This window comes from Delphinus delphis, chromosome 13 (assembly GCF_949987515.2).
Source record: "Delphinus delphis chromosome 13, mDelDel1.2, whole genome shotgun sequence".
NCBI lineage: Eukaryota > Metazoa > Chordata > Mammalia > Artiodactyla > Delphinidae > Delphinus > Delphinus delphis.
The window spans coordinates 25,429,192-25,451,280 of record NC_082695.1 but is presented as its reverse complement, the minus strand read 5'-3'; the positions used below and the strand labels follow the sequence as shown (position 1 = coordinate 25,451,280).

Here is a 22,089-nt window from a genome sequence, read left to right as displayed (position 1 = left end):
AGAGCAGGTGGCTGCTCTTCACTGAGGTATAACTCATACGGTCAAGTGCACAAATCTTACATGTATGGCTCAATGATTTTATATATATATATCCCTGCAGCCTCTACCCAGACCAAGATTTAGAACATTTCCATCACCCCAGAAGGCTCCCTCATTCGCCTCCCCTGCCAGTAACACCCTCTTAGCCCCCAACAGTAACCAAGTGGGACTCTGTGGTTAATCAGTTTTGCTGTAGAACGTCAGCTATAAATGGAGTGATAGTGTGTCCTCTTTTGTTTCTGCTTCTTTTGTTAAACATTGTGAGTCATCCGTGTGTGCAGCAATGTTTAATTCGTTGTCACAGCAGTGTGTAAGCCACTGTGTGGATAGCCACAGTTAGTTTATCCATCTCCTGTTACTAGCCATTCGGGTGCTTTCATCTTTGGCTATTTCAAGGAGAACTGCTGCGAGCATTCCTGCCTGTGTCGTTGGTGCACCTGAGCTCTGGTTTCTGCTGGACAGACACCCAGGACAGGGAACGTTTCCGTTTAGTGTTGTGTTTTTTTTGGCCGCATCGCACCACGCAGCATGCGGGATCTTAGTTCCCCAACCAGGGATCGAACCCGTGCTCCCTGCAGTGGAAGCGCAGAGTCCTAACCACTGGACCACCAGGGAAGTCCCCTTTCTGTTTAGTTTTAGTAGATACCACCAGGGTTCCCGACATGGTTGTGCCTATCTGCACTCCTGTTGTGGGCAAGAGAGTTTGCCAAACCGAGGGGAGCTGACTTTGGTTGGGATTCAACCCGCGTTGGGATTCAAACCTGAATCCCAGATCCTCCTCCTCTTGACTGCACAACTTCAGCCAAGTTCCCCTCTCTGTGCCTCAGTTTCCTCATCTGGAAACAAAAGACGAGCATTGTGCCAGTCCAAGTGTTGTGAAGATGCAAAGATAGGACTTTGTGGGAGTTCCTTGGTTGCCTAGTGGTTAGGATTCTGGGCTTTCATTGCGTGGCCTGGGTTCAACCCCTGGTAAGGGAACTGAGGTCCCACAAGCTGCATGTTGCAGCCAGAAAAAAAAAAGAAAAACAAAAACAAAAACATAGATAGGACTTTGTGTGTATTAATCATGCCTTTTATATTCTCTATCCTGATGCTTTGACATCTGGGGCCTTGCTGACCTTGGAGGGACAGGCCTTCCCAGGGTCAGCCAGTTCCTAGAGACAGTAACACTTTTCAAATGCAAACTAACCATTCCTGAGTCCACACTCCCCTGACCACCTCCCCTACGGGGCTCTCTCATTGGGCCACTGCCCTCCTGCCCTGTCACCCAGGACAAGTAAGTACCAGACAACCAGGGATGGTTCCTGTGCCCCAGAGCATGAAGTTATTCCAAACAGCCAACCCTGAGCCTGCTCACCCCACCTCACTGTTCCTTCCCTCAGAAACCACGATAGAGGCTCCCGCCCAGAGTTCCCCCTCTCTCTCTGCCTCCTGACCAGCCCTGGTGCTTTCCCATGTGGCCTCCCGCACCATGGGGTGTCATGCCTCCTCCACTTGGGAACTGTAACAAACCAGCTTCTCGATGGCAATCATCTCCTGATCTGCTGGCCTTACCAAATACCTAAAAAATAATAAAACAAGTTAAAGCAGTGTGCTCTCATTACTTTGTAGCCTTGAGAGCTCGCTTGGGGAAGGTTACAAAGCTCCCACTGTGGGTCCCACTCCAGTCCTAACACCTCCTTAGAGCACCTCCATGACACTCAAGACAAAAGATCCCTCCTCAGTGGCACTAAAGACAAACCCCTCGGAAAAGAGGGGTGGTCATTGGAGCTGAGGGTCCAGGCCGGGAGTTCCATTCCTTCCAGAATCTGGCTGCAGCCACTCCTGGGCTGTGTTCTGCAGGACACGGGTCCCCAGATTTTGGAAGAAAGTGCCCTGCCTGTAAGTTTGGGAAACGCTGCCCCAGGGCTTTCCCCAGTGCTGCCTCTGAGCGCCTGCTGCAGGCTGAGCACCCAGGTAGCACTCAAAAGGGTTAATTGCGTTCCGTCCTCACGCTAACTTGCCCGTGGTGCTGTGAGCGGTGCGAGTGGTGCCGTGAGCGGTGCCTCTCACTGCTTTACAGGTGTGAGCACTGAGGCAAGTCCTGTCCAGAGGCAGAGTGATGCTGATGAGCTGCGGGGAGGATCTGGGCCTCCTCCTGCCTCCTGCCTTGAGCTCTGCCTGCAGAGGGTGGATGAATAGTGTAATCACCGGGGAGCAGTGGCAGGGCAGCTAAGAAGGAGGTATCCTGACCCGCCATGAGTCCAGAGGCCCAACCACAACCAGACGGAAAGAGGGGCAATGCAAACGCTGCCCACGCTGGAAAACAATGGCAGTTTCTTACAAAGTTAAACATACTCTCCCCAGAGGACCCAGCAATCCCTCTTGCTGAGGTTTACAGTAGAGAAATGGAAACGTCTCTTCACCCAGAGACCTGCTGGTGAGTGTCTGTACTGGCTTTACTCATAATCACCCAAAACGGGAAACAATCCAAACAGCAGCAGGTGAGTGGATCCACAGACCGCGGCACCTCCAGGCAGTGGGACCCTCCCGGGTGATGAAAGGAAGGACCCATTGACACCGGTTGACTACCCCGTGAATCCTGCACGCATGGAGCTAGGTGAAAGCAGCCGCACCTGAAAGGCTCCGCACTGTCTGCTGCTTCCCTCTCTGGGACGCGACAGTCTGGAAGAGGTGGGGGCAGGGAACACTGCAGCGCTTGCCAGGGGCTGGGGTGACCACAAAGGGGCATGAAGGAATTTGGGAGAGTGATGGAAATGTTGTGTATCCAGACTGGTGGTGGTTCTGTGAGACTTGTCACAACTGGAAAACACTCAAAAGTGTTTTGTTCACTCAAAAGTGAATTTTACTGTCTGTAAACCATAACTCAACAAAACTTGACTAAGAAAGGAAAGAAACAAGGACAGAAGAGAGGGAGGCTGGGAGTGAGCCCAGGGCAGGGGGCCTTGAGTTGATAGGGAGCCTGTGAGGTTGGTGAGGATCCCGCTTCTGCTACAGCCACGCCAGCACCCCACCCCTAGGAATCTCCCCTGCTTTCAGCCTGGAAGCTCTGTCTCTACTGGTGAGGGGATGTGGTCTCTGGACATCCCTGGGCGCTGAGGCTCCAGCCCCCACTAGAGCCCTGCGTCAGGGAATGTCCGGACCCTCCCCAGAGCCCGTTACCGGGATACTGGGGGGAAGGCATTTCCTGCCTAGACCTCTTGGCAGCTCCCACTCCCATGGAGACCAGCTTGGAAGCTGGGAGGACCTGAGTCTTCTCTGTACTCTGATCTAGCTAGCGGGAGGAAGAGGAGGCCAAGTCTCCTGGACTAGCTGCAAGGACCCCCTGGGCTGGTGGAGCCCAGCCCCAAGGGCAGCTGAGCGGGGAGCTGCACTTGGACCTACCCACCCACCCATCACTCCCCCATTCCCGACACACACATCTCCCGCAGGGCGCCACATGGGGTAGATCTCAGCCCCAGCTCCTTCCTTAGTCAGGAAGTTGGGGGTTGGGGGATCAAAGCCCCCACATCTGTCTCCTCCCCCCTGCAGCCATGTTTATCACGGTGATGTCTGGAGGTAAGGGGGGTCCCCTGTCCCGGAAGACTGGTGGGGGTACATTCCCTCTGCCTTGAGGGAGAGTGGGGAGGTGGCGTGGGGAAGGGGTACACATGGGAAGGGATGGGAGCATCCGCGGAGAGTGCCTTGAGGGGAAACCCCGGCTGGGTCCTGGGAAATGCATGTGGGCTCCTCTAGGAGCACACGGGCCACGCAGCCACGAAGCCGCTGCCGTGGAGCAAATGCTCAAACTGCTCCATCCCTTAGCTGGTCAGTGGTCCTCCAGCTTCAGGGGGCATGAGGCACCTAAAGCTCTAGCCCCAGCTGCAGATTCCTGACCTTCTGGTGGAGGCGGGGCTGGTGCGGGGTAGGGGGTGAGGGGCTGTCAGGTGCCGGAGGTGGGGCTGAAGTGGGAGGGGAGGGTCGCGTGAGAAAGACAGAAGTTGTGCACCCTGGTCACCGACATCTTGGGAGATGGAAGGGGGTACGTTCCTAATCTCATAGCCCCTAATCTCATAGCCCCATTCCCTGCTCTGTAGGGAAGAGACGGGAGGGAGGCAGAGGGTCCCAGTTTGGGGGGAGTAGACGGTGCCATTCGTTCACCTCTGCTCCTCTCCCACAGCTGGCTGCTGGGAGCTGGTGAACCCCTGGTGCAGCCTGGTGCTCCTCATCACCCACCTGAGGCAGAGGGGGCAGGTGCCCCCAGATGGTGAGGGGGCAGGGAGGGGTGCTGGGAGAACCTCTGAGGGCCCCCAGGTAGGGATTCCAGCCCTGCCCTGCCTCCCTCTCTGCTCCCCCAGTGACCATAGCCCTCCTGGCTGAGGATGGGCACCTGGAACCTGGCTGAGGGACTGGAGGAGGGGCCTTCCCTGGCGCCCTCCATGGGCAGCCCCCTGCTGCAGGAGCGTGGGATCTATGTCCTAGTGCAGATCATCAGTAAGTGGGGCCCCAGATTCCCCCTGTGCAGCTATGCTGGAATATAAGATGGGGAAGAGCAGCCACAGACCACCCAAGCCCTGCTGAGCCCCTGCTTTGGCCAGGACCTAGCCCTGAACTTCCCATCCAATGCCCTGTCCTGACCCCACTGTGGGCCAGCAAACAGGTCCAGAGTGAGAGGTGGGGGTGTGGACCACCAGGCCAGCCAGGAATCAGCCTTCTTCCCTCCGCAGAGGGTGAGGGCGGGGCCCCCACCTGCTATGAGTCCCTCCTGGAGAACCTGGATGAGCGGTGTCCAGAGCTGGCAGGTGAGTGTCACAGGAGAGCCCCAGGGGGAGGATGTGCCTTCCCACCAGTCCCCCACAGGCAGGGCTTCTGGGGCCTTCCAGAGGAGCTGCGCTGGCTGTCGGGCCTTCCCCTCCCCCGGGCGATGGCTGGAGAAGGCGTGCCGGCACTCTGCGTGGCCACCAGGAGCAAGGCCCTTCTTCACGGCCCCGAAGGGTGGGCTTCCTGCTGCCTGGGACCCACTAGCTGGGGCCGAGAGCCAGGTAAGGAGGAGACATGGATCCCTGGGGGGATGCTCATACCCAGATATGGGACCCCTTCCCAGGGGACAGATGTGTGTGCTGAGAGGTGGACCCCAATGCCAACCCCCTCAGAGACACACATACACCCACACGATGGAAGACACTATATCCAGCGACAGGTCCCCACCATCCCGCTGGAGGCTAAATGCCTGCACAAGGGCGGGGAGATGTGGAATAGGGCCTGGCACACCGTAGGTGCTCAGTGCAGAGCTGCTGAATGAACTCAGTGAAGGCAGCAGCACAGAGTGTGTGATGGCGTCTGAAGGGCCAGCACCTCTGTTCCGGCAGGCCCCGTGACCTGGCACATCACGGCCAACTGGCCGAGCTGGACTCAGATCCAAGGGGGTTGGCCGTGACCTCTGCCTGGTGTGATCAGGTGCAAAGGCCCAGCAGTATTCCTCTTGCAGAATCTGGAATTTCTGGGAAATTGCAAGGTCACTGACAGAACATGAGGCCGCCGCGGGGCCCCTAAGGTGTGGGTGCGGAGAAAGGGATCCAGAGGCAGAGATGAGAAGGGTGGAGGGGCAGGGGTCCCTGAGAGGAGACAGCACGCTCCTCCAGGGATTCCAGCCCCAGGAGTCAGACGCCCTTGAGGCTTATGGTCACCTGCTAATGCCTCACCACCCAGTCTGGACTGCCCGAGGCTGTCAGATTACACAGGATTACAAGGTCACCCTCCCCACCCAGGACACCAGCTGAAGGTGAAGCATCCCACTCCACAGTGGGACATCCATTCATCCTCCCCCACCCGCAGAAAGTCCAATGAGAGTGGACACAGCAGGCTCGGATCTAACATAAACTATTAATTGCACATTTTCGTCTTGGATCATCTGTGGGGTGAGAAACCCTCTTCTCACTCCCAGTCTCAGCTACGTGGGTACAATCTGATGTCATGGTCTTGCTGTCGGTGAAGGTGTGAAAGTGGCTGCAGGGCTGGCCCCTGAATCTGCACCGGTCTCTTCAGGGCAGGGAGATCAGACCTGCAGAGGGAGGGCCGGCACAGGTGGAGGTCAGGCCGAAGGTACAGGAGGAGAGACCACGCTCCCGCCCCAGCAGGGGTCAGGGCCTCCCAGCTCACCGTGGTTGTACTTGCACTGCTTCAGGGCCTCGCTGAAGCCCTCACACAGGGTCAGGTCGCTCTGAGTGGTGGAGCAGTCCAGGAACTGCCTGATCTCATAGGCGCAGGGCCCCATCTGCTGGGGCTGCGGGGCAGCGCGGGCCGGGGCCTGAGGTTACAGCACAGGAAACAGCAAGGTCAACTTGGGGTTGGCACCCAGAAGAGGACTCCAGAGCTGGGGGTGCCAGCTGCCCCTCCTAACGCCCCCAGCCCTGCCAGGCCCAGCCTGCCCTGTGTAGCCTCAGCTGCTCCATCCCTGAAACAGGGTGAGCCCACAGCCCTCTCAAAGCCACCCAGTTGGTGCTGGTACAGACAGCATTCCCAGCTGCCTCATAACAGGTATGCTGGCAGGTGGGGGTGGGAGGTGAGAGAAGCTTCTAGAAAAGCCCAGTGCTCTGCTAGAGTATGAGCCCCACCCCCACAAGTTCTAGCACCTTCCTGCTCAGCAACACTGATCCTCATTACCCCCGACCCCACCACTAAGCCAGAATTTGGTTCAGGACTGGTGGGGTGCCCAGTGGGGGACAGGCCAGCAGGGAACAGATCCAGAGTCACTGGCTACCCTTCACCCTTGGGTGCAGGGGCTACAGGAAGGGTCTACCTGGGAGAGAGAACACGGACTCAGGAACTTCAACATCCCTCCCTTCTACTAGGTTTAGGTGACCTTGGGCCAGTCTCTGAGACCCTAAGGGCCTCAGTTTCCCCATCTTTAAAGGGCTGGTTGGTGTCTGTCCACGGGGTCTAGGGACCTTGGCGTCAGGGGAGGGGCAGGGAGAGCCGTCCTGTGACCAGAGACCAACAGCAGAGCGACTAATAGGACCCTTCTTGGGCACAGTCCCTGGCCGAGGCAGCTCTGGACACCCTGGACACTCCTCGCTGGACGTTCCAGCAGCTCCCCGCTCAGTGGCCTTGAGAGAAGGCGGCCTCAGTTTCCCCTGAACCCTTGCTCACCTGCTGGGCAGCAGCCTGGGCGGGCTCTGAGCTCCCCCCGCTCAAGGCTCCGGTCAGGGCGCTGCCCATGACGTGTCCCACAGCCGAGCCCACGGCCACTCCGGCGGCTGTGGTCGCCATCTGCGCCATCAGGCCGGGCTGGCCCGACGGGGCGGGGGCCGGGGCCACGGCCGAGGGCGGCGGGTGCGCGGGCGGATGGGCAGGGGGCGCGGCGCTGCGGCTGCGGGATGGGAAGAAGCTGGGTTAATCCCGGCCGGACTCCAGGCCGGCGGCCCCAGGGGCCCGCAGCTCCGGAGAGGCACCCTCTCCTCCTCCCGGAGGGTGGACGACCACCGTCTTAGACGCCTGATTGCGGTACATCCGCCCCTCCCCCGCCAAGATGGCGCAGCAGCCGCCAAGGTCACGCTGTCACGTCCTTGGGGGCCGCGCTTCCCCAGACCCCACCCTGCGGGCCCTCGTCCCGCTCCCACCTGGCTGCCCGGGCGCCCATGCTGCGGCTCCCCCGGGGCATGGTGGCGGCGGTGGGACCGGCTGAACCGAGTCGGAGACAGCAACGGTGACTGCTGCTCCGGTTCGGGGACGAAGGCGACGGCGCCTGTCACGGCCGGCGCTGCTGGGCGGGGCCGGGGCGGGGCCGCGGGGACACGCCCCCGGCCGGAGGCTCGGGACCCGGGGCCAGGCTGCACCCTCGCGGGTCACCCGGCCTCTCCATCAGGCAGCACCCGTTGCCGGTGACCCTGCTCCCTCCCAGCTCCTGGCCCGAGCTATGTGCGCCCTGGGGACACGGGCCGCTGTCGCAGGGCGCCGAGGGCGTACGCAGGAGCGAAGCCTGGCCCTTCAAAGACCACCGCGGAGCTCTGGGAGTGGAGCTAGGGGCTCTCCCGCGCTCGGAAAGTGGGGCACCAGGAGGCCGGTCCCTGCTCCTCCCCCTCCTATCGGACCGGGCTCGCTGGCTCCGGCGTGGCCTCAGGGTCGCGGGTGGACTGGGCAGGGGAAGAAGCACCCACCCTCCGCGAAGGTCCCCAGAGCTCCCGCCAGGGGGCGTCCGGACCGCTCTCGGACTCCTTCCCGGCAAAATCACTGCGGGGCGCGGGCAGCCCCCGCTGGGGTGCGACGAGGCCCCCTGCGTGGCCCTCCACCCAACCCGACCCCCTGCCCCACGGATGCAGCGCCAGACCCCTACAGCGTTTATGCAGGGTGTCCCTCCCAAAGGCCGTAACCTAGAGGTGTTTGTGCGGGTTTGAATCCTGTGGCCTCGAATTTTACCACCTTGGTTCCAGGCCCAGGGCAGGGCAATGCCGAATTTAAGACGCTTCCCAGCCCTTCGGGAACTGGAGGTTTTCATAGTCTTTTATTGCTACCCTTAGCGGGGAGAGGTCCTGACCTCTTTACCACCCCATCATCACTGTCCCCTATGCCCGAGGGAGTCCTCCCAGCACCAGGACTGTGGGGAGGATGAAATCGCCCACAGCAAAATCGTGGGGGAGGGGTCCCAGGTGGGGAGAGGAGTCCCCTCTGTGAGGAAGGGGCAGAAGAGACGCAGGGGACATGGGCAGTGCCTGGCAGGCTCAGCATGTCTCTACTGTGTCCCAACCACACAGTCCTGTCAGCCAGCCTGGGAAGCAGGGCCCTCCCCTGACCCTCATCTGGGCCTGGGCCAAAATTTTCTCCTCTCTGCAGTAGGAGTGACCATTGGCCTCGAGGTGAGGGAAGCATGTGAAGGGTGGCTGCTCTCTCCTCATAGACATGCCAGGCCTGGTCCAGCCTCCACCGCTTTGCTCATGCAGCCACTGACCACTTGTTCCTATTGCCAAACTGGCCCTCCTAGGCTGATCAGGGTCCTCCTCCTGCAGGAAGCCCTCTGTGACCAGCCCAGCTTGCTGTAACCATGGCTCTCCACTGCGGCCTACAACGTGGGAGGTTGTTACTTGAGCTCCCATGACAGGTGGACTGTGGTTCCGCAAAGCAAGGCCATGCTCCCCTGGAGGCACTCAAGACCACTTAAGGTAGTTACACAAATATATATATATATTTTTTTTTTTACACAAATATTTTTACTGTCTATATTTTCATGTGTATCGGAAAAAAACATACAATTAGCTCATCAAATCTATGAGTTTTTTCAAGTCATAACCAGTTTTATTGCAAAAGGACCCTGTACACATTTATCAATTCTAGTACCTTAATAGCTACCCAACAAGTCATTAACATACAGAAACATGCATCATGAGAAGCAAGAAATATCACCCATCCCTTCTACATACTAGCAACTTGTCACTCCTGAGCAACAGTGCTCACATCACTGAGATCTGTGAACAGTCACTTTTTGCATTCATCCTGAGTGAAAGACGGAATGAGTTAAGTACAAATGCAACATATTATAAACAATTTTTACAAAAAAAGTCACAAATTAAAGTATTTTACAGAATTTACTACAAAACACCATAAAAACTGCCTTCACTTAAGCTCTCTCTCCCCGTATCCGGCGAGCCAACTGGATGTCTTTGGGCATGATGGTGACTCCCTTAGCGTGGATGGCACACAAATTACTATCTTCAAATAAACCCACCAGGTACACTTCACTAGCCTCCTGAAGCGCACCAATGGCGACACTCAGGAACCTCAAGTTGGTTTTGAAATCCTGGGCGATCTCCCTCACCAACCTCTGGAAAGGCAGCTTCCGGATCAGAAGCTCGGTGGATTTCTGGTAACAACGGATTTCTCGAAGCCCAAGAGTCCCGGGCCTGTAGCGATGAGGTTTTTTCACCCCGCCGGTAGAGGGGGCGCTTTTCCTGGCCGCTTTAGTGGCCAGCTGTTTGCGGGGCGCTTTGCCACCCGTGGACTTACGAGCAGGCTGCTTGGTTCGGGCCAATTTCTTTCACCCAATGCCTAAGTTCGCCGCTTCTCCGACAGCCGCACCGCTCCTGCTGCCCAATGAAGAGCCGCAGTCTCCGAACTAATGGAAGAAGCTCCTCCGACTAACGACCAAACCGCTCTGCGTTAAATTTATGACTTCTTGACCAATGTGGCTAAAATGAGGCTGAAGTAGGCATTTCAATTTTTAAAAGTAGATCACTTTAAAGAAAAAGATGGCAAACAGCCCAGGTAGTAAAAATCACTGCTGTCTTTCCTCTCCTTGCCCTCTAGGGGTCTCTGTAGAGCCTCTCTGGAGAAGCTGTGAAGGCTCCCCGGACTGGAACCCGGAGGGAGGACTGAGTCAGCCAGTGTCCCTCTCCTCCCCCTCCCCACACCGCCTCCTCCCTTCTTAGGCCCAGGACGGGTGCCCACAGCCTCACACTGAGGCAGCTCAGCACCCCGCCCGCCAGGACGGGAGCCACCGCCTGTGTCCTGGCTCCCCAGCATTGCCCATGATGGAGCGGATTGCCTGGCAAGCTGGTGAGGTCCCTGGTCATCACAGAGAGTATATGAGCCTGGAGGATCCCTTCCAGAGTGTGGTCATCACCCCCTCCTCTGATTCTCACCTACTTATCCTCGGTCTCAGGAAGCTGGGCCGGAGGGGGCCAGAGGAGCCTGTTAGTCCCTGACCAAGGGGCAGCCTGGGCCCCCAGTGCCCCACTCAGACACTGCCCCCCATGGCTTTCTGACCGTACCCTGCCTCCAGCTGACCAGCTAGAGGGCCTTCTGACCCCTCTGCCTGCCTGCTGGTTTGGAAAAGCCTGATCTCGTCCCTCCCTCTTAGGGCTTCAGTTTCCCCATCTATAATTGTCTATGGTTCTGCGCCAAGCTGGGGTCCTGGCCAGCCGCCTCCATATGCCTCAGTTTCCTCTGGGGCACACTTTAATATCCCTTTCCTCACAGGGGCTATAGTGCCATCTTCCAGATGGATCAGCTGAGGCTCTGAGGAGTGGCAGAACTTGCCCGTGGGTACCGCCACCTGTCACAGGCTAACAGGAGGTCAGAGGTCAGGCCCCCAGGGAGACCAGCTAGGGATGCGCCTTCCAAAGGTGGCCTGGTCAGGAGGGGGAGGAGTGAAACGCGGCGCCTCTCAGACTCTCCACCGCATCGGGGAAACTGAGGCCCGGAGCAGCACCGGCTGGCCAGGGTCCCCCAGCACCAGGCCCCTGAGACCGCAGGGCCGGCCCGCCCGGGAAGGACTGGGTCTGCGGGCCGGTCCCCGCCTGGCCAGCCCTCCCCGCCCACCTCCCCCACCCTGGCCGCCAGCACGGGGCGAGTGCAGAACAAAAGACGCGGGGGCGGGGCCGGGCGGGCGGGGGCGGGGCGGAGGCTATAAGGGGCGGCGGCCGGCGCGGCCCAGCAGGCCCAGCAGCCCCGGGGCGGATGGCTTGGGCCGCCCGGCTCCGCGGCGCGGCCCCGCGCGCCCTCCTGCTCCCGCTGCTGCTGCTGCTGCTCCCGCCGCCGCCGCTGCTGGCCCGGGCCCCGCGGTCGCCGGTGAGTGCCCGCCGCCGGCTGGCCACCCCCCACCGAGGGGCGCCGGGCACGCGGGCTGGGCCCGGTGGCCGAGCTGGACCCACGGGGATGCCCGGGGTGGCCCGGCGCGGCCCGTTACCCGAAAAGTTGTCTGGGTCCCTGGGGGCGTGATAGATAGTGAGTTTCCCGTCCCTGGAGGTGTGCAAGTGGAGCCTGCGCCGGGATCGCTCAGGCTGGTGAGCGGGACTCCGCACCCCCCTCCCAGCTCTGGGACCTGCTCCTCGGCGGCCCGGCCGAGATACTGGGGTGTGTGTTGGGGGAGGTACAGCGGGAGTGGCTACAGGGCCCCCTATTCACTGCAGGGACAAAGCCCAGCAGGTCTCAGACTGGCGTCAGCCTCCAGATGTGTGGCCTCCGTGAGCACACCTCCAGGCTGGAGGGTTAAGGAAGCGCTGGGGAGGGCAGCCTTTGCCGGGAAATGGGGTCTGAGCCTGGAGGAGGCGCCACCGCCTGGCACCTGAGAGTGGTGATATTGGGGAGCGTGGAGCCAGGAGGCAGCATGAGTGTGAGAGCTAGTGTGTGTTATATGAGTTGGGTGAGAAAGAAGGGGCCGAGAGCAGGGAGTCGAGACCCTCAGAGAGCAGGGCGTAGGGTCAGACAGGGAAGGGAGAGGAAGGTGTGATCTGGAGAGGAAGGAGGGCCCGGCATGTGTGACAGCCTGTGTGTGCCTGGGAAAACTGCACCCTCCCCTCCGGCTGGTGCTTGGGGGGACCAGTCCCAGGGGCGGCCAGGTGGGCCTGGTGTCACAGCCTGGGCAACTGCAGGCCCAGAGCCCGCTGGGTACCCAGCCCACTCAGATGCCCAGCTGAGCATCCAGCCAGCCCAGGCAGGGATGGGAGCATTAGGGAGGTGGCAGGTAGAGTCCAGTGAGGAGGGAGGTCTGGCCAGTCTGGGCCCCTCTGTCCAGCCACGCCAGCTCTGCCCTCCCCTGCCCTGGCTATAGGAGCAGGAGAGGACAGAAGGGGTGGTGGGCACCCCAGTCCAGGGACCCTGCCTCTTTCCCAGCCCCTCCTGGTCCCCTAGACCTTGGGGCAGAGTCAGAAATCACCCTGGGTAGCTGTTGAATCCATGGGGTTCGGGTATAGGAGAGACCTGGGTTTGAACCACGTGACCCTAGGTGAGCCCTCTGGAGCCTCAGCACCCCCGACCCCAGTCTTGTCTGGGTGGGTGGGAGGCAAGAGTGCCCGCTGCTGGGCTGAAGAGTATATGAGGTGAGGCCAGGAGAGGGCTCAGCCAGGCACACTGGAGACGTCACCTGCAGCTGCTACTTTGCCGCTCGTGCGGTGTCAGTTGGGTCTGGGTCTGAGCTGGGCCGTTGTCTGTCACGCTGCAGATATGCAGGGAGCATCTGGGGTCGCCTCCGATGTGTTTATCCCCGGACTGCTGTTGGCAGGGCCAGAAAAACTCTGTAAATATTTATCCATCCCAGTTCACAGCCTTCAGGGTTGATGAAAGCCCCGCCGCCCAGTGGGGTGGACGCTGCCTTCCCTTCTGGAGCCAGCGGGGGAGGTGGGGGGAGATGGACCTGCCTCCCCACTAGCGGTGTGACTTGGGCAGGTTGCTTGATCTCTCTGAGCCTCAGAGGGGCGTAGAATGGCGTGGTGATGCTCCCTGCCTTCCTCACAGTCTAACCAAATGCCCTCCCCTCAGGGTCACCTCCTGCCCACAGTAGAGAGAGTAGCTATGAGTAACTGTCCCGCTGGACCAACAGCAAACAGACCCAGCACTTTCCAGTCTGGGGTCTTCCCTCACTTCCCCTCTGCTAGGTACCTCCCATTTTCCTAATTGGAGGTTGACCCAGGGGCTGACCCCAAGCCTCTAGCTCAGCCAGGAGGCTGAGTTCCCCAAGAAATTCCTCGAGTATGTTTGAGGCTGTGGTTTGGTGCCCGCCAGAGAAGGGTGGGGTGAAGGAGCTGGGCACCCTCCCCAGGGCAGGCTGAGGGAGGCAGCTGGCCGAGGAGGAGGCAGACCTTCTCCAAAGAGGCGCATTTCTCAGGAATGTGGATTTTGGAGACAGGCCAGAGCTGGGGGGATGGGGGGCTATGGGTGGGGAGGCATGAACCCCAGGTCTAGGCCCAGCTCTTGGCTGACTTGCTGTGTGACCCTGAGCCAAGACCTTGACCTCTCTGGGCTCTGTTTCTTCCCCTGGGAAATGGGGTGATACCTGCTCCCCAATCCCCCAGGGCTGTAGATGAGGCCAGGCGTGGTCTATGCCCACCCCCCACCTCACTGCCTCCCAGCTGCCCTGGGGGGACTGGCACACCCATCTGAGGAATCAGGTTGCTGCGTGCCAGGCCTTGCAGCTAGGGAGGGCCCCTGGCCCCAGGCCGGAAAGGACTGGGGAAGAGAGTGCGGGATGTCGGCAGGGCAGGGAGCATGTGTCCTATCCCAGCAATGGGAAACTGAGGCCAAGAGCCCTTAAATGGTGGGCTCCAAGAAAAAGACCCCGCTGCCCAGGGGCCTTGATCCTAGTGCCTCCTGCTCATTCGCTCTCCAGTACCAATGAACGTGATGTGGGCGGGGAGCAAGAGGCCCCTGGCTCGTGGGTGGACCCAGCACGAGTCACTTTTCCTCTCTAGGCCTGAGAGCTCCCTTCTAGCTGCAACTCCTTTGTTACTATTTAAAGTCTGGAAACTTCAGGGGAGCTGTAGGGAATTGGGTGGAGCAGATTCCCAGGTGTGGGGGGGGAGGGCCCACGGGGCAAGAAGCCAGACCAGGAAGAGGCTCTTCTCTGCGCCAGATGCTGCAGCGGGCATTGCAGATGGAGGTCATTTAGCCCTTTGCCATGGCACCATTCCCATTTGACAGATAGGAGAGTCGAGGCTAAGAGAGGACAGTGACTTGCCCAGGGTCACTCCATCCAGGGTCTCCACAGCACAGAACTGGGCCTTCTGAATCTCAGCCCGTGGCTCTTTCTGCTGCACTGACAGTCCCATGATCCAGGGGTCCTCATGGGGGATCCATGAGGAGTTGGTGCCTCGTGGGAGCAGGAAAGGAAGGCACACCCACCCTCCCTCTGTGGCTGGCTGCTCAGGCCTCACTGGTGGGGCAGAGGAGAGGAGCAATTTCTGCTCGCGGGCATAAACAGAGCTTTCAGGCTGGGCTCTGGGCTGTTTGGGGCTCCCAGGAACGACGCAGCCCTGGCCTTTCTGGGGAGGGTCCTCAGATCCTGGCCAGGGTTGGGGGGAAGGAATCTATTTATCCTGGAGGTCTATGGGCTAGACCTTCCTGGGGAGGGGAAGGTGCAGTCCGTCATGGCTCGTCACATAAGTCTGGGGTCCACATCCTTGATGTGAGACCTGGCATGCGTATCCTCCCCAACTTATGCCGGGGATGGGGGTGGGGGAGGTTCAGTGAACCTGCCTCCAGAGTGCCTGGGCAGTGGCAGGTACTTAATCATTTCCCCTTCCTTCTCTTCTGTCACCAAGGTGAGGCCAGCATGTGTCCCTCCTCCAGGGGTAGGGTGACCCCAGCCTGAAAAGCAGAGCAGAGTAGCAAGTAGCGGGTGGGCTGTGAGTGCAGACAGCCCGCCACCTGCCAGCTGTGTCCCCCACAAGTTGTTTAACTTCTCTGGGCTCCGGGTCCTCACCTGAGAAATGGGGATGATGGCTGCAGAGATGGTGGGAGGTCCCATCAGGGGCTGAGAGCGTGTCCGTGGAGCAGTTGGCAGCGTCCTAGCCTAGATACGGGTGAGCTGCGACAGCCATCAGTGCTTAGCACTGGCACACTCGGTATGGCTGGGCTCTGTCAGGTGATCAGCCATTCAAGAAGCAACTCTGAAATGGGGAAAACTGGCCCAGGGCCTCACACCCCAGAAGCTCCAGGTGTCTAGAGGACCCCTACATCATGGGGAGTCCTTGGGGGTTGAGTGGCTCCAGGCTGTTGAGTTCTTGGTGGCTCTGGAATCGGGAGCTGGGGGGGTTAGGATGCTCACCAGAGCTCTGGGGCACCCAGGGCCTGGGAGAGCCGCCAGAGGCTGAGGCCGAGGGTGGGGCCTGGGTGGCCCAGCTCCCGCCCCAAATATGGCTGTGGGGAGGCCACAGCGGCCCTGACCAGACAGGCCCAGACTAGACAGGCGCTGAGTCTCTCAGCAGACGGCACTGCTCTGCCTCTCCCCCAGCTTTACTGTGTCCCAAGCCGGGCCTTTGCCCCCTGCCTGTGATGCTAGAGTCCTCACCTGGCCCGGCCATGCCCTTGCTGGGTGACCCCGCTGGGTCTCTCTACCTCTCTGAGCTTCTGTTTTTTCCATGCATGAGAACTGCGACCTCCATCCTGGGACTCTCGGAGGGTGGGAGCTCCAGGTCAGAATCACTGTTTGTGGTCCATGGGCTCTGGCACGGTGGGGCTGGGTGTCTGGTAACTGTCTGCCCCACATACCCCCGGGGAGGGGGCAAACAGAGCACATCTAGCCCCACCGTGTACCCAGCCCTGGCAGAGCGTGAGCAAGACTGCCCCCAGCAATCAGACCTCAGTTCCCGGTGCCCTTCGCACTTTGTGTGCACTGCCTGGTTCATCCTCAGATGCACGCTCTGGGGAAGTATCGTCCCCATTTGTCAGGTGAGCAGATTGAGGCAGGACTGCAGCCCCTCCACGCTGGGGAGTGGCTGCAGTGGCTGTCCTGGGCAGGAGCCAGCTCACGTAACTGGAGAGGGCAGAGTGGGGGCCGGGGGCACCCAGGAAGAAAGGTAGGTGGAAAGGTATCTGCTGGGGGGGTGGAGAGCACAAGGGCCTGGCCTTTCCTTGGAAGCTTTGTGGGGTCCCTTCCTGGGTATGTGTGAAGAGTACAGTCAGGGCTGCACCCCGACCCAGTCCTCACCAGCCCAAATGGCGGGAGTAGGTGCCTGGCAGCCCAGGCCCTCCACAAGGGGGCAGGAGGCGGTAGGAGGCCTTGGAATCAGCATCTGGATGCCAGTCAGCCTGTGCCAAAGGGCCCTGCTGTGTGACGGCCTCAGCTTGGCCATCGACACGGCCGGCTGGGGTCAAGTGAGGGTGCACTGACCGTCCACACCTCTGACCATAGGCCACCAGGACCCAAGGCTTGAGCAGGTCCCTGCATCCTCTCTCCTGCATAGGATGCCCACCGCCGCCACCCAGTGAGAAGGGGTCCACAGCCCTGGCGTGAAGCTCCTCCCAGCAGCCCGGCATCTGCCCCGACTGCCCAGGAGGCCCCTCAGCCTGCCACCGGCCCCAGACCTCCCCGCTGCGGCGTGCCTGACCCGCTGGATGGGCCGAGTGCCCACAACCGACAAAAGCGGTTCGTGCTGTCGGGCGGGCGCTGGGAAAAGACGGACCTCACCTACAGGTAGGGCCAGGGGCTGCAAGCAGGCTCTCGCCCTCCACCTACCGCCCTCACCCTGCTTCTTGAGACACACTTGTGCCAGATCCCCATGGTAACAGGCTGGTGTATCCACTGGCCTCTGAGCCCCCTGGGTCAACACCCCAAACCCACACTTAGATGCCCACACAGATGGTACCCCCTGTACCCATGCCCTCCCTCAGCAGAGGAGTCTCAGCACATGCCTGGTCACACCGTAGACATGTGGGGACACAGCCTTCAGTCAGCCAGGCAGCCTCTGTGGGGATGCACTAAGGGCCAGGTCCTGGGATTCTGTGGTGAATGAGGCAGACACGGCCCCTCCTCTCAGCGAGCTAGGTGTTATCCACACCGGGTTCATATCTATCGCTGCAACTTGGGATCCGAGCAGGTAGGGAGCAGCAGTGGCAGGACAGGTAATAGCTCAGGTGACCTGAGGCCCCTCAGGGTGATGCAGCGGGGCTCATCCTGGGAGAGAAGGTGTGAAAACTGGTGTGGTGCCCCGAGGCATTGGAGCCGAGACTGCTGGGGGCTCCGGAAATGTCCTGGGTGGGGAGCTGGGAACCAGGAGGGGGCAGGTTTAGGGCCCAAGGTCTCCCCACAGTGAGCGGTATAGTCAGGTCTAGAAGGTGGGCCTCGGGGCTCCTGGTCCTGTGTTCTTTCCACCCAATGCAGATACTCATGGGCACCTGAGGACACAAACCCACACAAAGATGTGCCCATGTGGCAGAGGGACTGGTGTGCCACACCTGAGGCCCAGGGCACACCTGGCCTGTGTCGTGCATGCCTGCTCCCCCACTGAGCAGCATCCAGGGGCAACTCCTGGCCCAACAGCCATCAGGGGCTGATGCTGCCCCATGAGCCAGGTCCAGGGCCCTGCTCCTCCCCCAGGATCCTCCGGTTCCCATGGCAGCTGGTGCGGGAACAGGTGCGGCAGACGGTAGCAGAGGCCCTACAGGTATGGAGTGATGTGACGCCACTCACCTTTACCGAGGTGCACGAGGGCCACGCTGACATCATGATCGACTTCACCAGGTGAGCCAGTGGCCGGGGACCCCTCTAGGAATGAGCCCCACCCATCAGCAGCCACTGACTCTGCCCCCACTCCCCTGCAGGTACTGGCATGGGGACAACCTGCCATTTGATGGACCTGGGGGCATCCTGGCCCACGCCTTCTTCCCCAAGACCCACCGAGAAGGGGATGTCCACTTCGACTATGACGAGACCTGGACAATCGGGGACAACCAGGGTATGGGCTGGGGACCCACTTTCCAGATGGGGCTACTGAACATCATAGAGAATGGGGACTTGCCGAGGTCCCTGAGCTGGGCCCGCAGCTCAGTGTCTTGCTGCAGGAGCTCGGGGATTGCTGGGCTATCTCCCTTTTCCAGGCACAGACCTCCTGCAGGTGGCAGCCCATGAATTTGGCCATGTGCTCGGGCTGCAGCACACGACAGCTGCTAAGGCCCTCATGTCCCCTTTCTACACCTTCCGATACCCGCTGAGCCTCAGCCCGGATGACCGCAGGGGCATCCAGCACCTCTACGGCCGGCCTCGACTAGCCCCCACCTCTAGGCCCCCAGACCTGGGCCCCGGGGCCGGGGTGGACACCAACGAGATTGCACCACTGGAGGTGAGGCCCAGGAGGGTGGGGAGGCAGGAGGTGAGGCCCTGCTTCCAGCCCCGACCCCCACTGCTGGCCTCTGTGGCTCCAGTGCAGGCTCTTTTTGACCCTTCTCGCCTACCCCAGCCAGATGCCCCACCAGATGCCTGCCAGGTCTCCTTTGATGCGGTCGCCACCATCCGCGGCGAACTCTTCTTCTTCAAGGCAGGCTTTGTATGGCGGCTGCGCGGGGGCCAGCTGCAGCCCGGCTACCCTGCGCTGGCCTCGCGCCACTGGCAGGGGCTGCCCACCTCCGTGGATGCAGCCTTCGAGGATGCCCAGGGCCACATCTGGTTCTTCCAAGGTGAGTGGGGGCTGGAGGTCACACTTCAGGAATATCATGGTCAAGGGTAGGGACAGACGGCAGACATGATGAACAGATGGAGTGTGCCTCGAACTCTTGGGGCCAAGGAAGAGTATGGCTCACTCCTCTGGGCACAGCTGGGAGGCTTCCTAGAGGAAGCGGCTCTCGAGGTTGGAGTAGAATTGAAGGTATCACACCCCATGGAGCATGTGTGATCATTACCCCTGGTCTAGAGATGAGGCTCCGGGGCTCAGAGGTGGTGAAGTGACCTGCATGAGGGCACAGCTTGGAAAAGGCAGAGAGGGATGTGATCTGGGTCTGGCAGAGACGAGAGCCTGGAGCATTGCGGGCAGCAGGGACTTCACAAAGGCCCAGCTAGGGCCTGCTGTGGCAGGGCTGGGCCCAGGGATGGGCAGCAGGTGCCTGTCCAGGGCAGCCAAGTGCAGGGAAGGAGCAGGAGCCCAGGCGGCCTCTCTGCTGCTTAGAGTAAACTTCCCCACGTGTACCTCCCAGTGCCTGCATTGCCCAATGTCCTACTTGGGGGTGGGGGGTGCCAAGCAGGCATTGCTGGCCTTCATGTTTTATGGACAAGGAAACTGAGGCTGGGAAAGTCCGTGGCCATGGTGGTGGCTGGGCGGGTCCACAGTGGCTGGATGTGGCAGTTGGGCAGCTTGTTGCAGCCTCCACTCTCTAACAGGAGCTCAATACTGGGTATACGATGGTGAGAAGCCAGTCCTGGGCCCCGCGCCCCTCTCTGAGCTGGGCCTACTGGGGTCCCTGGTCCACGCCGCCCTGGTCTGGGGCCCCGAGAAGAACAAGATCTACTTCTTCCGAGGCGGAGACTACTGGCGCTTCCACCCCAGCACCCGCCGTGTGGACAGCCCTGTGCCCCGCCGGGCCACCGACTGGCGAGGGGTGCCCTCTGAGATCGACGCTGCCTTCCAGGATGCTGACGGTGCGCTGGGGGTGGGGTGGCTGGGGGAAGCGGGGTGGTGGCTGCATCTCCCACCGGTGGTGGCTGGGCATTAGCTCTCATTGCGGGTCCTCTGCCTGGCGAACTCCTTCTCCACCCCCTCCTCGTGCCAGGGCAGTGCTAGACCCCTGTGCTGCAGATGAGGAGACTGAGGGCCAGAGAGGTACAAGGACTTGCCGAGGTCCCTTGGTCGTGCCTGTTGAAGTAATAACTGCTGCTTGCTGAGGGCCAATGAGGCTCTGGGCACAGTGCTGAGCTCTGTACATGTCTCATGCGATTTCCCGATGTAGCATCTGTTATGAACACAGTTTCCAGAAGAGCAAACAGAGATTCAGGTGGTGAGGTACCTAACCGGGTCCACCAAGGTGGACAGAACCAGGACCTCCACCCAGGCAGTCCCTGCTTCTAGCCAAGAGCCACCTGCCTCCTGTGATCTTGAAGCACTAGATCTGGGACTCACAGTCCAGCGCTCTCTCCCGTGTCCCCCCTTTGCTTCTGTGCTCCCCCACATCGGGACCTGCCGGGAGAGCTGTCCTGTAGTGGTCTCGGGCTCCTGGGCTCCAGGTCGCCAGTGTCCCCCATCTGACTCAAGGCACAGGAGAGGTGGTGAGAGGGGCGGGATTTGCTTTCCTGAGGGGCAGGAGTTGGGCCTCCGAGGCTCTGGCCTCTGTCAGTCTGGGTGGTAGCTCAGATCAGACCCTGGGGCAGGCAGAAGGGCTTGCCCAAAGGGAGGTTTTGGAAGGGACACCCTGGGGTCTACAGGTTTCAAGGAACTCAGCAGTGGCCAAGGTCTGCCCACTGGGACTTGCCCCTGTGTCCACCCGCCCCGCCTGACCCTCCTGTCTCCTCAGGCTATGCCTACTTCCTGCGCGGCCGCCTCTACTGGAAGTTTGACCCTGTGAAGGTGAAGGCCCTGGAGGGCTTCCCCCGCCTCGTGGGCCCCGACTTCTTTGGGTGTACCGAGCCTGCCAATACTTTCCGCTAACCATGGCTTGGATGTCCTCAGGGCCCCTAACCCCTGCCAGGACACTGACATCGGCTGGAGACCGTGGCCATCTTTGTGGCTGTGGGCACTGGGTGCGGCACGGAGCCGTGCCTACTCGGGGGTGGGGGGGGAGGCGGGCACTGCCATCAGGACTGCAGGAAGGGCCGCGCAGGTCGTGGCCACTGCCAGTGACTGCCTCAGACTGGGCAGGGAGGCTCCGGCATTAAGGGTGAGGGTGGCCTCAGGCCAGCTCCACCCAACCTGTGCTGGTCACAGTCAAACCCAGCTGCCTTGGGTCTCTGTCCCCATCCTTCAGAGAAGCACCTCAGCAGGGCTGGGGGAGTTGGAGCCCTCACTGTCCTGGCTGTGGGGTAACACAGGGTGCTGGCATGTGGGTCCCAGGGCACTGTGCCTTCTGTCTTTTCCTGAGAAGTCAGCTCTGGTAGGTGCTTGGAACTGGCTGCCTTCCAGTTGGTGGTTCTGGAGACCTGTTCCCCAGGATCCAGGGCACAAGGGCCAGGCAGCTGGGGAAGGGGGTGCTTCCTGCCAGAGACCCTGGGACCTGGAGGCCCCAACATACCTCAATCCTATCACGGGTCAGATCCCCTCCAGCCCTCACCCCACACCAAGCCCTCCAAAGCCATGTAAATGTGTACAGTGTGTATAAAGGCTTTTCTTTTTTTTTTTACTGAGGACTGTCATTAAACATGGTCATTTTCTACCTGCCTGCCTGGGGTGTCTCTGTGACTGCAAGGCCAGGATGGGGGGAGAGCTGGGCCAGGGAGGTGGGAGGACTGGCTGGGAACCTGCTCTGCCCTGGGAGCCAGGGTTGCAGCCCACCCCACCCCCAAGCCCCTGGTCCTCGGGGCCGGGTGCCCTGCTTAGGGCTCCTCCTCATCTTGCTGGATGCCTGGAGTGGCTTTATAATCTGTTCCCTGCCTCCACAATGGCCCCTCATACCCTCGTCCACCAAGTGGTGGTCACTCTTTCTGATCATGCCACGTTCCAGCCCCTATCCTGCCGCTGTCAAGACACAGAACAAAACTCATGGTTACCACCGCCAACCATTCCTAACTCTCCAGGGTCTCCTCGCCTGCCACCCAGCCCCACGCGAATGTTCTTCGGAGTGGCACCTACCACGGCTGCCATTTATCAGATGGAACCATAGGAAATTGTCAGCAGTGGGCCGTTTTTGACCTACTGCAATTGTTCAACCGGATACACGGATGCTTTG

General features: G+C 60.4%; 4 protein-coding genes across 4 annotated transcripts; 2 read left to right on the top strand and 2 right to left on the bottom strand.

Moving 5' to 3' along the window:
* Positions 1-3,572: 3,572 nt before the first annotated feature.
* Positions 3,573-5,043, top strand: C13H22orf15 (chromosome 13 C22orf15 homolog). The gene is given in 7 exon segments (XM_060029317.1): positions 3,573-3,597; positions 4,199-4,285; positions 4,377-4,410; positions 4,412-4,512; positions 4,746-4,820; positions 4,902-4,927; positions 4,930-5,043. Coding segments are annotated over 7 exon segments (462 nt in total).
* An 839-nt stretch (positions 5,044-5,882) lies between these two features.
* Positions 5,883-7,796, bottom strand: CHCHD10 (coiled-coil-helix-coiled-coil-helix domain containing 10). The gene is made up of 4 exons (XM_060028477.1): positions 7,638-7,796; positions 7,168-7,387; positions 6,178-6,325; positions 5,883-6,079 (listed from the first exon to the last, which is right to left on the bottom strand). Exons 1-4 carry the CDS (start codon positions 7,676-7,678, stop codon positions 6,060-6,062), a joined length of 429 nt encoding a protein of 142 aa, XP_059884460.1. The 5' UTR covers positions 7,679-7,796; the 3' UTR covers positions 5,883-6,059.
* A 1,503-nt stretch (positions 7,797-9,299) lies between these two features.
* Positions 9,300-10,045, bottom strand: LOC132436427 (histone H3.3A-like; the record flags this gene model as incomplete). The annotated part of the gene is made up of 1 exon (XM_060029315.1): positions 9,300-10,045. A coding segment is annotated over one exon (417 nt), but the record flags the coding sequence as incomplete, so codon positions are not given.
* A 1,416-nt stretch (positions 10,046-11,461) lies between these two features.
* On the top strand, positions 11,462-21,486 carry MMP11 (matrix metallopeptidase 11). The gene is made up of 8 exons (XM_060028472.1): positions 11,462-11,577; positions 16,689-16,918; positions 17,822-17,965; positions 18,046-18,179; positions 18,322-18,563; positions 18,681-18,897; positions 19,595-19,852; positions 20,722-21,486. Exons 1-8 carry the CDS (start codon positions 11,467-11,469, stop codon positions 20,853-20,855), a joined length of 1,470 nt encoding a protein of 489 aa, XP_059884455.1. The 5' UTR covers positions 11,462-11,466; the 3' UTR covers positions 20,856-21,486.
* The last annotated feature ends 603 nt before the right edge of the window (positions 21,487-22,089 follow it).